This window comes from Heterocephalus glaber, unplaced genomic scaffold (assembly GCF_053883595.1).
Source record: "Heterocephalus glaber isolate CG9 unplaced genomic scaffold, H.glaber_assembly_v1.0 deba00001577, whole genome shotgun sequence".
NCBI lineage: Eukaryota > Metazoa > Chordata > Mammalia > Rodentia > Bathyergidae > Heterocephalus > Heterocephalus glaber.
The window spans coordinates 14,951,732-14,968,562 of record NW_028258358.1 but is presented as its reverse complement, the minus strand read 5'-3'; the positions used below and the strand labels follow the sequence as shown (position 1 = coordinate 14,968,562).

Sequence of the window (16,831 nt, the reverse complement as noted above, 5' to 3'; positions counted from 1 at the left end):
CGGCTTTACATTCATTTTTTTAAAACTATGAAATAAATGTATTTGGTGAGCTCTTTGATTTTTCTCTTTGTATGCCACTTGTTTTATCTAGCTTTCTGTTTTAAGTTTGTCAGGGCTCGTCTGGAGTCTCTTGTGTCCAATTATTGATTTTCAGAATCTTCTTTGTGTGTTTTATGCTTTTTTTTTTGGTACTGGGGATCAAACTTGGGACCCTGCGCTTGCGAGGCAGGCAGCGGAACCACTAAGCTAAATTCCCAGCCCTATGCTTATTTTTTATATCAACTTTAGATTTACCTTCTTTGGTTTCAAAGCAATAGAATAATTCATGGGAGAATTAGCATCTTAATACTAAATTGTTCTCTATATCATCGTCTTTAAAATTTTCAATCTTAGTCTCTAAGACCATTTAAGGTTTTTCTGTATAGACAGTGTATATTGCTTATTAGTTTTAAGGTTTTACTTTATACGGACAGCATATATTGTTCATAAAATTTTCCCATAGTAGTGCATCTTTTTAATGCTATTTTAAATGTGATACTTCCATTATATTTTGATTGATTGAATGTAGGAAAACTATTCATGTTTTTATTAAATGTGCAACTGCCATCTTATTAATCTTTTGATGATTTAGTTTTCTGTTCTTTGACGTTTTTCAGTTGTCTGTTTAATCATATCATTGGTAAATAATAGTTTACTGCCATTGCTTACATTTTTACACCTACTTTTGTTATTTTGTTGTTAGTACCCTCAGAAAATGTCAAAAATATTAATAGTAACAGTCTTTTACTCATGAAAACACATATTTTTAATACTATGCATAATGCTGGCTTTTAATGTTAAGGTATATATAAACTATACCTGTTTATTAAAAGCTGTGGAGATTTTTTTTTTTTTTGTAATCAGACACAGGCTTTTCAGTGATACATGCCTGTAATCTTCATTGAAGACTATAATGAATCTAGGAAAATTGCAAATTCAAACCTAGCTTTTCAGCAACTTAGAGAAATCCTGTTTCCAAAATAAAAAATAATTGAGTTTCTCATCTGAGAGAAACTGTGCTATATTTAACTTTGTGTGTCTTTTTCATTTAACATTGTGGTCTCAAGGTACAGTTATCAATAAAGAGTAAAATAATGTCAGACTATTTAGAGTGGGTGAGTAAATCAGGGAAAAGGAGAGAAAGGGGATAACAGATGATTAAGATATGTTATATATGTGTACCAGTCACTCAGAATGAATGTAAATCTTGAGTATTGCATATATAACACACAAACAATATTTAATGTAAATAAATAAATGTTACAGAAGGGCTAGGGATGTAGTTCAGTGTGAAGGCCCTGGTCCTCAGTACTGAAAAGAAAAGGAAAACCTCTTGTAGAAAATGTTAGTAACATCTTTTGCTTTTTAGATTAATTGTTTTTAGCTCAATGAAAAGATCACAGGAGGACATGTAAAAAGGGTCAAGATTTGATACTATGTTTACCAGTACCCCATGATGAGTATATTCATTATGTATCAGAAACATACACTAATGAAAGAAATTTTTAGGGAGAAGAGTTTTATGAGAAGGCATTTTGTGTGAGACAGTTGGCATTCTTTATAGTAATACGATAAATTTTTTTTTTTCCCCATTAACGTTATTGGTACATTTCAGGTATACAATACAGTTACATTCATCATTGGGATCTTGTACCATTACATGAGTCTCTTGGTTCTTATTTTTTTTCCCCTTCCCTTGCCCTCCCTTCACCCCCTCCACTCTTCCCTGTTTGCAAAGACCTTGTTTCCATTTTTTTCCTCTTCTCATGTTTTTTCCTTTCCCTTTTTTCCCCTTCCCCTACCCCTCCCAATTCCCCTGCTCTTTTAGACCTTTTCTTCCTGTTACACAATATCAGTTATACATTTTTTACATTACAATATTAAGATCTAGGAGACATTACCACAGATTTTACAGAATTTAAAAAGATATAGAAAGCACATTACAAAAATCTTTTTTGAAATAAATTTGACAACTTCTAAGAAGTAACTTAGAAGACAAATTAATGAAACTAACTCTGGAGGAAATATAAAATTTGAATAGCACCTATTAAAGAAAGTATATTCCTAGCTTGAAAACCTACCTATATGACAACAGCAGGCTCATAAACATTTTAACTGATACATTATATCAAACAGTTAAAGCAGAAAAAAGAAGGAACACTTCTCCCCTCATTTTAGGAACTCAACATTGTGCTAATCCTAAAATTGGATAAAGACAATAGAAGAAAAAAGTATGAACATAGATAGAAATTTGTTTAACAAAACAAACTATTAGAAGTCAGATCTGGCAGGACGTAGAAAGTGGTTTTGTTATAGGGATGGCAGTGATGGTTCAGCATTGGAAGATCCGCCCCCAAAAGTCATCATTTTAACAGAGGAAAGGAAAAAGCCATATGATCCTGTCACTAGTTGGAGAAAAAGTATTGGACCAAATTCTACAGCTGTTCATGGTAAAAGCTATCAGGAGACTAGAAGTAGAACAGAAACTTCTCAACAGATTAAAGGCATGTACTCCATACTTCCAGCAAGAAGGCCTTATATGAATGGAGAAGATAGAATGCTTTCTCCTTAAGGTGGGGAACAAGGGCAGATCTGCTTACTCTTTATCTGCCCATTAAACTTTGAAACCTAGTCCCCACCAAAATAGTCTGGCAATAAAATGACACAACTAGGATAGGATTGTCAAGGTAGAAGCAAAATGTTTATATGTAGATGAAATGATCATCTACAGAGAAAATATTAAGAAATCTCTAGGAGCCCCTAGAACTTGTACTTGAATTTAGCAGGATTAGAAAACACAAGGTATATATAAAACTTCAGGTCTGTGTATACTTGCTATAAATGAAGAACTGGATGTTGAAATTTAAAAGTTATGTAGGAGTACAAAGGACCCAGAAAAGCCAAAAACAAAAACAAAAACAGTGTTGGAAGACGTTTAGCACCCAATTTTAAGACTTCTTCTAAAGCTACAGTAATGAAGGCAGTGTTGATGTAAGGAAAGATATATAGACCATTGGAATAAAACAGAGAATCTGGAAATAGAACCACACGTATATGGTCCACTGAGTTTTGAAAGATTATTTAACATTAGCATTTTATAGAATATAAACTTGATTCAAGAGCCGAGGAAGAGATAGTGTCTTCAGCAAATGGCAGTAGAACACCTGGTATCTGTATATAAAAAATTAACCTCAGTCCTTTTTTTCCATGCATGACAATAACTTGAAGGATCTATGAACCTAAATAAGAAAGCCTAAAAGTATAAAACTTTAAGAAGAAATTATAAGGGAAAATATTTATGAATTCAGGGTAGGCAAGAACTACCTAGGATACAAAAAACATGATGTATAAAAGAAAAAAATTGATAAATGAGATTCCATCAAAATTTAGAACTTTAAATGACATCATTAAAATGCAAAGTAGTCCTTAAACAGACCATATTTACAATGCATATAACCTATGAGCAGAATATATAAAGAATTCTTAGAGCTCATTAATAGACAACCCAATTAAAATGTAGCCATAAGAAGATGATAAATAGCCCAGTATAGCACGAGGAATGGTGTGCAACTCTAGAATCAGAAAAATACTAATCAGTACAATAATAAGATTGAATTATACACTCATTAGGGAGATGAAGTCACAAGTTTTAAAAGCCTTGCCATGAGTTTTTCTTTTAGTTGGATTCTCCCCCTTTGCATTTAATTTGTCAGGCCCACTGGATTCATTCTGCTGGGTTTCCTCGGGTTGTGATCCTCATTGTCTTTTCCTAGGGTATTGTCTAAAATTTTTTGGAGTGCCAGGTTGGTATTCATGAAGTTCCTGAGGTGCTGTTTATCAGGAAAGTATCTTATTTCTCCATCAATTTTGAAAGATAGTTTTGCAGGGTACATGAATCTGGGTTGGAGGCTGTTTTCCTTTAGGGCTTGAAATACATCACTCCAAGCTCTTCTTGCCTTGAGGGTTTGCATGGAGAAGTCTGCTGTGATTCTGATGGGGTTTCCTTTGTATGTGATTTGTTTCTTTTCTCTCACTGCTTGTAGAATTTTGTTCTTCTGTTGGATGTCTGGAATCCTAACTATTATATGCCTATGTGTAGATTTTTTTTGATTAAGGCTAGCTGGAGTCCTATAGGCCTCACTTATCTGTATGTCAAGTTCTTTTCCCCTCCTTGGGAAGTTTTCTGCCATCACTTCTGTGAAGAGTTTTTTTATGTCATCTGCACTCTCTCCTCTTTCTTCATTGACACCAATCACTCTTATGTTATTCTTCTTTGCATCATCTAGCAGCTGCTGGATTGATTTCTCATGTTCCCTTACAATTTTAAAGCAATTTTTCTTTTCCTGGTCACTAATTGTAATCTTATCTTCTATATGTGAAATTCTATCCTCACATTGGTTCATTCTGCTGTGCAGACTTTCGATGGGAGTTTTTAATCTCTTGGAAATCTGTTTATATCTGTTTTATAGATTCCATTTGTTTCCTATGTTGGGATTCCATCATATTCCTCAGGTCCTCTATTTTTTTTATCTGTTTCCTCTCTAGATTTATTAATCATGTCTTGCACCATGAGCAAAATCTTTGCTGTTATCTGAGTAATTATTTCTGATTTCATTTTCCCCAAATCCTCTTTTGTTGCCAGTTCAGAGAGTCCAGGTGGTTGAGTATCAGAGTGTTCCATCTTGTTTCCCTTTGGGGTTTCTGTAGGTGATCCAGAAGTCTGTTTTTGAGGCTTGTTTATGTGTCTTCTCATTCCACGGCAGGGGGCGGGGGGTGGTTCTGGTGCCCACACGGGTCACCTTCACTGCCCTAGGAGCCTGGAATGGCAGTGGGGGAGCTTCCTTCCGGGTGCTGGGACCGGCTCAGCTTCACTGCCCTAGGAGCCTGGGATGGAGGCGGGGGGCTTCCTTCCGGGTGCTGGGATAAATTTTTATGTAATGATTATAGCTTACAAATATTTGTTGTGTGACATTGAGATAAGCCTATGAACTTAGAAAACTATGAACTCCATTTTAATGGATATGAAGTCTTTTGAATTTATCATAAATTTGTGTGTGCTGATTGAAAATTTATACCTGGAAACTTTAATATCACACAACTTATGGTCATATGTCATTGAACTGTTTTTCATTTCACACCATACTGTACTTTAAGATTGTACTGCAAATCTTTTTGTGACTGAGTTATTTAGGTATGTTGCTAAGATGATAAATGTTCATTCATGTTACTTGTAATTTGAATGCACTGTTCTAAACAGCCACTTGATGTAGCAGTTACTTGGCTCGAGTGTTCTTAAGTTCAAGTTTAACATACTCACTTATAAGAGCTTAGTAGGAATTATTATACTTTCAATAGAAAGTTTTAGTTTTTTTCTCCTTTTCATTGAGGTGTTTATAATTTGTATTAGTGACATAGCAAACATTTTACTGAAGTCATGGTCATTGATGTGACTTGAAAATAATATGCTACTTTACATGTGCAGTTATTCTTTGTTAAAAGTTTCTAGTTAATAGTTACTATATCATTTGTAAATTTAACAGTTAAAATGCAATAAAATTCATTTGGCCTATTAATCCTAATTTGGACATTGATTCACAAGCTACTGTCAAGATCTTTAAGTGCTTTGGGATTATAAATCATATTTATCATTGTATTGTAAACATAAATATATTTTGTCTAGTCAAATATTGGTCAGTAGTAAAATAATTTCACTCCATTATGAGAAATTCTTCATTTCTTTTTAAAAGTATTTGGAGGGCTAGGGATTTAGCTTAGTAGCACCACACCTGCCTCGCAAGCTCAAGGTCCTGAGTTCGATCCCTGGTACCAAAAAGAAAAGTATTTGGAATCACTAGTCTGATTTTAGAAGTAAATATCCTAGAATGTAAATTATAATAATAGCAAACTAACGCAAAAGCAAATAAATAAGCTATGTTCATTTGAGTTTAGCTAATTTTGGTGGGTAGGGGGGTACTGGGGATTGAACTCAGGATCTTGGGCTTGTGAGGCAGGCAGTAGAACTACCGAGCTAAATCCCTGGCAAGTTTAGCTAATTTTTAAAATATTAGGCTATATAAAAGTTCTTTCTTCAGAAATTACTTATCTTCTATCCACCGATGTTCTTAATTGTTTTAGGCTGCAGTTCATGGAGCTCGTTTCAAAGGGCAGGATCTAAAACTGGCATGGAATAAACCAATAACTAATATTTCAGCTGTGGAAACAGAAGAAATTGAGCCTGATGAAGAGGAAGTATGTTTTGTTTTCCACTTTTTCTTGCCTTTAATTGTTCTTAGTGTACACATAAAATGTGCTTTTTATGGCTATGATTTTGACGTAAAACTTTCACTCATGAGCCATATTCCAGACAGATAAATGCTGACAATTCTTAAGTTTTCTGGATTAATAGGAAGAACTGTTGATTGCTAATCTAAAAAGAATATATGATAATCACACACACATACATGCATTCATATAGACACACACATGCACAGTTTTCATTCTTAGAAGATAGTATTTATTCATTAGATTTTTATCCACAGGAAAACGTATATTTTAAGTTTTAAGGTACCTGTTCTACTCAATTGCTATATTAACATATTAGCTTTTTAAAAATTCACTTTGTTTTAGTTCATTAAAATGCATGCCTGCTGTATGGTAGCTTCTGTAAGAGGCACAAAAATGAATAAGACACGGTCCCTATTATCAAGGAGCTTATAATCTGGAAAGGAGGGTGGTGGCAGATACACAAGAAACTAATTACAATAATAGGCAGGCTGCTGTGTTGAATAAAGATTTGAACAACATGCTGTGGGAATCCTGAGAAAGGAATGATTATTTCTGACTAGAAGAATTTTGAAGGAGGCATTGACAGTGGAACTGGGCCCTAAGTGATAAAACAGCTTTCCATCACCAAGTGCTGGGACAGGTATTTTAGGCAGAACCATAAGCTTTAGGATAGGAATGGAAGAATGCATTTTTCTTGCATAACAGCTGTCAGATGGCTGAAAAGTGTGAGTATGTAGCACAGTAAGGTGAAAGAGTCCTTTCAAACCAAAAAATTAAACGTAAGCAACTGTTTTGCTTAATTATAAAAACAAACTATAGGAAAAGTTGAACTTAAGAAATAAAGGTAAGGTGAGGAAACTAAATGATTCTGTTTTATCTTTGTTAGATTTTCTTAAGAGCACTTCATTTTGTTTGAAGAGCATTTGAAGGCTGTTATACATATCCATAGTAAATGCAAGAATAAAATGTGTATTTTGAAACTCATATACATGATTTGTCATTTTATATTTTAGATTATACCTTTGTCCTTCCATGAGTTTGAATTGAATGGGGAGAAAAGCAGGCGAGCTCCTGGTATTAGGTATTTTGAAAAGTTTGGACAAGCAGTCTGAGAAGCATTTATGAAGGAAATGGGGAAAAGAAAGGAATGCTGTAAAAGAAAATGTGCATATAGCAGAAAAGACACAGAAATCATGGTAGAATTTTACATAAAATCATTTGTTGATTCAGTGTTCAGAGTTAAGGTCAGAGAAAACTGATGTTTTCTTTTTCTAAACAAGTGTTGAGCAATATTTTGAAGGATGGAAGATGGCAAAATTTGTTAAGAGTCAGGAAATACGGCATGTGCAAAGTCTTGATTTGGCATTTCTTTAGTGCTGTTTCGTGCAAGCAGTAGTATAGATATTGTAGAGAAATCTTTGAATAAAGGTTGCTTTTTGTTTCTTTAATGTTCTAGCTATGTAAATACCTTTTGTATTCAACTCAGAGAGAGATCAGTGTTTAAAAGTGTCACCTGTTTTTCTTTTTCTTTCTTCTTTTTTTTTTGGGTAAATTCCTAAATACGTTTTAACCTAAAGTTTCAGGAAGAGTCTTTGGTGGATGACTCATTACTTCAAGATGATGATGAAGAAGAAGAGGACAATGAATCTCGTTCTTGGAGAAGATGATTTGACTGATCATTGATCTGCATATGCTAGAACTCTACCTGTGTTTTATTAGTATTATCTAATGTACTTTTACATATTTGTAAAACAATTTTTGGTAAAATGTGATGAAGATGGATTTCACAAATAGACAAAAGAGAAGAAAAATACCTTCTGATCCTGTATTTTGAAAAGATTGATGTTTGCATTTTATTTCAGTAAACAATTGCTAAAGACATCACACTAGAACATATGCAATGTTTTTATTACATACTTCTACTGAACATTACAGAATTCTTTGGGTTCTTTGTAATTTAATGAGTAGGTCTGAAAACTTATGACCCAACACTTGTTATAATTTAGAAGATTTTGTTTTAGTCCAAATAAGGAATGAATTTGCATTTAAAATCTTGATGAATGTTTTAAAAAAATGAATAGATAACATAGTACCTTACTGAAGTCTCCAAGTTATGTATTAATATTACATAGTAGTATGCTTAGGCTTTACTATGTATTAGGCTTTTGTTGGACTTGTGTATGTATTTTACCACATGGGTTTTAATGATAATGGTGTATGACTGCTTTACATATGAGCCCTTATGCATCTGGATGTTAAAAATAAAGTGGAATGGTCTCTTAAAAAGAAAACAAAAGAAAAAGAAAAAGCAGTGAGAAGAAAAAGACCAAGACAATGTTCCTTGATTTAAAAAAAAAAAAGAAAAAAAAAAAAGAGAAAAAAATTAAAATAAATAATAAATAGACCATTCCAGACGGTGATGGTACCCTTTCCCCTAATTATCACAAAAGGAGCTATAATCACTAACTTACTCTTAATAATGGTTACTGGTAACTTTATAATAATAATGTACAGTCCAATGTTTAAAATTTATACCACTTCAGTTTGGTTTGATCCTATAAATTTTCAACAGATGTCTTAAAATTTAAAAGCAGGCTGATTAGTTTGGAACCAGACTTCAAGTAGAGCTAACATTTGGTGAATAAGAAAACATCATATTACATTTTGGATGTATGAGAGAAAACTTGACCATTTGAAGATGTATGAATAAAGAAATGTACTATAGATACTACTTTAGGAAAACACTGTTTGGTAAGTGTTTCAGTCTGATACTTTTAAGTGTGCATTTCCTATACTTGTGTAAAAATCTTTGACATTTGCAACAATATTGTGATTTTTAAGTGGATTTCTCTGGCAAGTGAACATGATCAGTGAAAATTGGCATAGCAGTTTTCAGAAAATAAATATATTCTTTGTAGAATGAGGGGGAATTTTATATTTATCCTTTAAAATCCTTCATTTTGGTTGCAAGTGTTTCTGCCTTTTGTGATTATAGTGATACTGTTTTTTTAAAAAACATTAAAATATCACTTTCTTTCATATTGGGGTCCTAAAAACAAAATCTTTATCCTACCACCACCACCATAGTCTTCTGGCAGTGGAGTAACTTGTGCATATTATTGTATTTTTCCCCTACAGTTGGAGTTAGAGTTGTATGTTCGTGAAAGTAGTACTATTTCGTAGGAGTATTTTGACTTATAGTTGGTACACATTTATATTTAAAATCTCAAAGTCAGATTTTAGTTGTCAGAATACTAACTTTAGTCAAAAACGTAGATTTATATATTTTTATGTAGTCTCTTGTATATTGACTATGTGCTATTCTGATTCATTAGGTAAGTTTGTTTTCTTTTCTTTTTAGTAGTCGTGAAAGGTGCCAAATTGGCAGAGGCTCACGTTTCTTCTCTTTACACCAAACAGGTATTATAAAGAAAGTAAATCTTTCAAGGCCAGTTAAATCTCCATGATGGTTTTGGCTCTGTAATTTGATTAGTAAATTCTAGCCATATAATGTAACAAATTACCTGCTCTATTTCAACCCATAGATAGCCAATCAATTTCCATAGCCTAAAACTCTTTAGTAACCTAGAACTTAAAATGTTGTAAGCTATGTTGCTTTGAATGAATCGAAAGACTCTATGTTTCTGTTTGATCCCAAAGTATGAGGATTAAATATTACCACCATTAATTAGGTTTGCAGGTACACTTTTATAAGCATTAATATATTATAAATATCAGTATTATGTTGCTATTGTGTTTTAAAAATAAATACTAGTACTGTACATGTAGTTTCATGTTTTCTTTAAAACTTAAGGTAGTTCTTTGAAGTAGTTGTTAATTACCATTTTACAGATAAGGAAACTTAGGTTAGTAAAAGTAGAGTGACTTACCCAAAGTCATAGCTAGGGAGTGGAAGGACTAGATTTGAATACAGGCATTCCGATTTCAATGCCAACTTTTCTGCATTGCTACCTCCTTCCTAATATTGATCGAGCATGACATTGTGTTTATAATAAACATGCTAATTATTGCTTCAAAAATACTGCACAAAATCAAACTTCTTGGTCATTAGGCAGTTCATATTTTCAGCTCCCTTTTAATACAGCAGTTTGTTCATATCTCTGTTATAATACTTACGTTGTAATATGATTTATCTGGTTTATATGTCTGTATTCCCCACTATATTCCAAGCTCCTCTAGGAAAGGGACCATGTCTTATTCATCTTATTATCTCTGTAGTGCTTATCATAAAGCCTGGCTCATGTGGGCACTCAGGTGTTTGTTGAATGAAATAATGAATGAATGCATATTTAAATATCCAACAATGAGGTGACAGTTACCTCCCTTGTTAATTCTTACCAATTTTCCAAAAGTCTCTCTTGACAGTCTCCTTAGTCACTGAGACCTATTTGCTAAACAGTTGACTCAGTTAAGCTTCTCATTTGATGGGTTACAAGCACTGATGGAGGTACACACCTGAAATCTTACTAGAATTTTTACATCAGTAGATAAGGCATTAATATTTTGGAGTATTATATTTGTAGTCAGTTTCAGGGGTGACATAGCCTTTGGGTTTCTATAGTATGTGATTAGAATTGCTGAGAGTCACTAATCTAGTCCATCCCACTTTTTTTTTAAATGTCTAAAGGTGACCTAGAATAGAGAAATAACTGGACAAGGGTTAAGAGATTGAGCTTTTGGTCTTGACTCTTTAATTCTGTGGCCTTAGACAGGTCTCTTACCTTATCCAAATTTGTTTCCTTGTCTTTAAAATGAAAGGGGTTGGACTAGATGACTTCTAAGATCCCTTTCAGATCTGTATTTTTCTTCGTGCTACATTAGTGTTTGATCTAAAATAATTTAACATATCTAAGTCAATTCTCCATTTGTTGTTGCTGCTGTTGTTTCTGTCATCTTATCATTGGAAACAACTTAGATTTGGTTATGATAATTGGTATGTCTCTTGGTATAGTTTTATATATAGTATTCCCAAATGCTTGCATTTGCTGGCACAACTTCTGTTGAACTTATATAGATTAACTGTCATATTCACTTGCACTCCCGCTTCCCAATTAAAACTTTTCCTTTTGCTTCTAAACTCAGAGTTTAAAAATATTTGCCTGTTAAGCATTTTTCCCTCAAATATGAATTTAAATCCTGTCTCAGTTTTCTCTTTTACAATATGGTACCTAAAAGAAATTTTCTATAGTGGTAGCTCGGTTCACGAACTTAATTCATTCCTTGATTCTGGAAGAGATGGCCACGTTCGAGTTTGTGCAGGAAAAATGGCCATGTTCATGTTTGTCACCTGATGCAGACTTTGCAAACAAAAAATTTTGCCAAATGCTTCTGTTTGCAAAGCAAATTATTTACAATCAGAAGTGATAGTGAACTGAGGTACCACTGTAATTCTGTAGTTCTCCATCCAAGGTTTTTGATTTTTTGTAAACAGACTGTGCAGGCTGAATTGGGAGTGGGAAAAGGATTAAGGGCAATGTAGGTAACTACTTACAGGAAAAATTGAGGGAAATATATATTACTGATTAAAAGATTGATTAGGATTACCTAGGATTGGTTGACTTGTCATTTTATATATTTCACTCAAAATTTTATTTAAGCAGTGTTTTAAATGTCACTGGATAATTGTAACATTTTAAAAAATAAGTATTTAATTGATGCCCAAACATTTAATGAAAACATAGGAATGACAAAATACTCCACAGCTTCTGTTTTATTGTAATATGATCAAATGTAACAACCAGTAGTTTACTGCAGAGACAACTATTTTAGCTGATTACTTGTAGCAAGTATGACTGAGCTTAATTGAAGGAAGTATCTTGTTATTAAATGTTATTGGGAAATCTGTATTTCCAATTAAATTGAAGTACCAACCATTGGGTATAAAGGTTCACAAAGAAAGGAAACATTTTCTTATTTGGTATATTGAAGTATCAATGGCTGTTTTTGAGTTTATACAAATTTTATTAATCTATAGTTCTTTTTTCCCCTTAAATGTAATATATTAGTCCTAGAATTTATATAAATTTTTATAAGCTTTTTCCCCCTCTCATGGAAGTCTGTTAGCCTTTTCAAACAAAAATGTTTTGCATGAAATTCTGGATTACTAAGTTAGTTTACTTACTGGTCTTTCCCTCAGGACTTTTCTTCATCTAAAAATCCTGTAAATTAAAAATGGAAATTTAATGTAGAATTAAATCACTGTTATGAAATATTTTTAAGGCAGAGAGAAAATTCCTTTTCCCTGATAGGAGGAACTTTTGTTAACTTCTTAAACTCTGGGTAGTTACTGTAAGGTATGTATGTAGGATTTTAGAAAAGATTAGTTGCATTTTTTCTCTCTTACTGATGTACACTTATCAGAAGAAACAATCTTTTTAAATAGCTGCCTAAAAGTAATAGGAAAGAAAGAAATATTGGTGAATACGATTGCCACTGTCAGTTATTACTAATAAAAACATCATATTTGCTTAGTAGAAAAACACCTACTTTGGTAATACCTTTCTTACGGTTTGTCAGTATTTCTTTTCATTATTCAGTGTAAATGATAACACTCTTTAATTAAACTTTTTTATTTCAAATTTTTGTATTTATCCCTTCCTAAATCATTTCCTGTTTTTTTATTGATCTGCTCTTCTTTCATAGACCAGGAGCTAGCTTATTTTTATGTCTTCCTTTTTTTAAAATTGTTTTTGTTGTTGACCTTGGTGCTGAGTTTAGACTTTTATAGGGTAATTAAAGGTTGAAATGATCATCATATGTAGCTTAATTAGGTATACCTTACAAAAATTTTGAAATCTTTGGGAAACTTTAAGACAAATATTTTTTGCTTTAATTTTTATTTAGAATACCTTGGAAATTGTTCATGATTTCTTAAAAATTACTTGCTTACCCACACCTCTATGAAAGTATACTATCTGATCAGTTACTAGATTTTCTAACTGAAAATTTTCAATCATAGCTGTGTTGTAGTACTGTGGTCTTTGCAGCCGAAGCATGGTGCAGAGAGGTTTTGTTAAAATCATTTAGCCCAAACTTGATACTTTGTGTAATTTGTCTGCAACTTTGATTCCTTTCTCAAAAAGATTTTGTTTTAATGTTTAGAAAAGTTGGAGATCTAGTTATGGTGTGATTCAAGTTTTAGATTTATTTGCTCTTTTCGAAGTTTTTTTAATAGCCTTCTCTTCTTCCAGCAGAGAGAGATCATCATTGCCTGAATTAGCTCTGTGACTACAAGAGCAAGACCTGTTCCTGTCTGGAGACGACTGTTAATGATATTATCATCTTATCATTTTGTTTGCTCTTTATCAATTTGAGTAGATGTTTACATGTACTATAATTAGCATTTTATATTTACATTTCTTTAAGCATACACCCCACTCCACATGTGTATCTAAATGTATGCCCTGTGTGACCTACCATAAATGTTTTTTTCCCCTTTATAGCCATTTGTTTTTTAAAACACCTTAAAGTAGAGATGATGCTTCTTTTTTCCTAATATGAGATACATACAGTCTCAGCCAAATTGATAATTATGTCTGGAAAATCTATAAAGCCATGATAATGTGTTTACTAATATGAACAACTTACAATGAAGAAAATTAATTAAAAAATTAAACATAAGTTTTGGTTTTAATTTTTTGTGGTTTTAGGATATATTTCTATGGTCAGAATAGCCACTTAAAATAATTTTGAACAGATGATAAAAATTTTTACACACTATTACAGCTTGCCTTTTTTTATGAACATACTTATTTGAAGTCATTGCCAAGGCCACTTACACAATTTTTTTAGTCCTTAGCTTTTCAAAACCAATAAGGAGAATGATTTTCTTTCCTTTAAAATAAAATTATGGTATATTGATTATAAATACTGAAAAATAAATTTCTAATTTACACAGTTTTTCATGTAATCAAGACATCAAAGACCATCTTAAAAGCAAGGGGAAATAGTGTGTGTCTGACATCGTTAAGGGTTAGTTTTCAATGCTTAAAAAGTATATTCATAAATTATAAGTAGTTCAGCTTAGAATTCTAAAAAGTACAACTAAGTCTCATTCTGAATATTCACTCACAATATCTTTTTTATAAAGGAGATCAAAAATGTTTTCACAGAATTAAAGTATTCATAGATTCTTAGGAGGCATTTGAGAAGTTGGAGGACTCTTTATTAGAAAGGTGTAAATTACACTGCTTCTATTTAGCTTATGGTTTTAAAAAAAATTGTAGTTCTATCCAATCAAACTTTTTTTTTGGGTGCAAATGTTTTTTTCCCCTAAGAGTATGCATTGTGATTGTCCTTACTGAACAATAAAACAATGTAATGAATACATCATTCATTATGTAAATTATCTATTTTGATTTACATTTGTTATACATGGCATTTTACAGGAAAATTACATATTTGGAAGGTCTAATATTACCTAGTTGTGTACAAGACTTTTTTTATTTTTTAATTAAATTTTTCTTTTGGTTCACATAAGCCAAGTAGCAGATAGTTGCAGGGAGTTCATATTTTCCCAGACTAGTTTGGTAGTTTTTATTTTCAAGAAAAGATTCTCTGTTCCTACAGTGGTGGTTTATATACTATATTAGAATCAAAAAATACTGTATGAAGAGACCATACTTGTGGTAAACCATTTTGATTGGTTAATGGATGTGGACCACATGTGATCACCTTCAACTTTATTTTGTCATCCTCTTTTTATACTTCGCTTTTAAATTTAAAAAACAAAGCAAATCAAAATTGAATGCCATTGGGAATCAAGTCAAAATGATTTCATTCTTACTAAGATCATTGTGTTTTTGAAAATTACTGTGAGATCCAGTTAATTTATTTAAATTCTCATATGTTGGTGAGTTAAAGATAAAAGTTCTCATTTTCTTTAACAATATTCTCATGGAGCTATGTGTACATAGATAACTGTACAGAATCACTTGTGTAATTAAATGAAGTGGTTTACCTCTGCATGATTGGATTATGGAAGCCTTTTATATCTTTATATTTTTCAATATACTTAAATTTTACACTGTTAGCTGCTATAGTCATGCTATATTTGTTTTTTAATAGAGTTTATAAATATGCTCAAAATACAGATCAGCGGAATATTTTTGGTCTTGTTTACAAAATAATACTTTAAAGTGAAACACACCCCTCAAGTGTCTTAGGAAAAAAGTCATTGGTGCTACAAAACCTTTTGTTATCATTTTTGAACCCGTTGTCTAGACTTTGCTAGGCTTTAATCTGTGATTGCTTGTGATTTATTCTGATTTAGCAGTGTAATAAAGTGGTCTGTATTGAGTCAGGTGAAAAGCCCAGCTTATTAGAAACGCCTCTTAATTTAAGTAAATGATGCAAAGTGACTGTACATTTATTTGCTGAACTTCCCAGAAAAAGAGAATAGCTTATTTTAATAAGAGGAAGGTTCTTAATTTGACAGGAATGAAAAAAAAAGTGATATTCAGCATGGCTGTTTTCTTATATTTCAAATGGAAAATTTTCTAGTCTTAAAATATTATGTAATGTTACTCTCCCTTAAATCTCAACAGGAGGCAGAGTAATTATTTACAGAACATTCGATGACTTACAAAGATATGTATTACTACAGTGTAGAAGTTTTTCATTGATGTGTAGTTTTTATTTTGTCTCTAAGAATTCTATTCCAGCACCTTAGTGAATACAATTGTAACGTATCAGCAAAGCATTCGTAGATACTGCTTTTGATTCTCACAATCCTGAACCTGTTTTGAGTGTGACAAAACATACTGTCTGGCAAAATTTCCTTTGATTGTTTTAATTCATTTTCTGTGGACTGTTGAATCTGAAAACACCAAAGGAATCTTTTCTTGTCTGGAGACTGGATTATTCCAGTGTTTAATACCTGTGCCCATAAGTATCCCATTTCATGAATGTGTGTTGGCATGGGGAAAAAATTCCCTGCTTTTTGCGTGGAGCGAAAGTAATTGGTTAAGCTGTAGCAGCTTTTTGTTTATTTTTAAAAGTGATAATAAAACTTGAAGTAAAAAAGGCAAAACTTGAACTAGAAAATTACTCTTGTATGCTTACATGTTTATGTGGGGTTGTCAACATTTTTATTTATAGTTGAATTATGTTTTGTTTGTTAAATATCCATAATGTTTATTATTTTTATATTTTGAAAAATTTAAAATAAAATAGTCTTACTAAAAACAGTTGTTAACGTTCAGTTATGTAAATAGAAATTAGATTTGCATTCATCAGGTATTCCAGTTGAGAATTCTAAAAGTTGTTTATACAAAGAAATGGCTGTACATTTCCTATATCCCTATACCATCCCTTCTCACTTTGTCTACTTTGTTTCTGGTATATTACTAACCTAATGACTTCTCTCACATATACACAAATCTATTAACCTCTCCCCACAACCCCAGCCCCACCTCCGTTCTTGCCCCTTCACTGCTGGAAATTTTCTCTTCCATGTGGTCAAAAAGTTCTCAGCATGAGTGATAAG

At 32.3% G+C, this 16,831-nt stretch overlaps 1 protein-coding gene across 18 annotated transcripts in view; it reads left to right on the top strand.

Moving 5' to 3' along the window:
• Positions 1–16,530, top strand: part of Rbm26 (RNA binding motif protein 26) — a 94,316-nt gene extending 77,786 nt beyond the window's left edge. For 9 of the 18 annotated variants that reach the window (XM_004845219.4, XM_004845218.4, XM_004845215.4 and 6 more), the window contains 2 exons: positions 6,175–6,288; positions 7,902–8,724. In XM_004845219.4, the coding sequence (XP_004845276.1) occupies positions 6,175–6,288; positions 7,902–7,991 (204 nt within the window). In that variant the 3' untranslated portion in view covers positions 7,992–8,724. Of the gene's footprint in view, positions 1–6,174; positions 6,289–7,337; positions 7,882–7,901; positions 8,725–13,535 lie in introns of those variants that run through there. The other 9 variants (XM_087192975.1, XM_087192974.1, XM_087192972.1 and 6 more) reach the window with 5 other exon arrangements.
• The last annotated feature ends 301 nt before the right edge of the window (positions 16,531–16,831 follow it).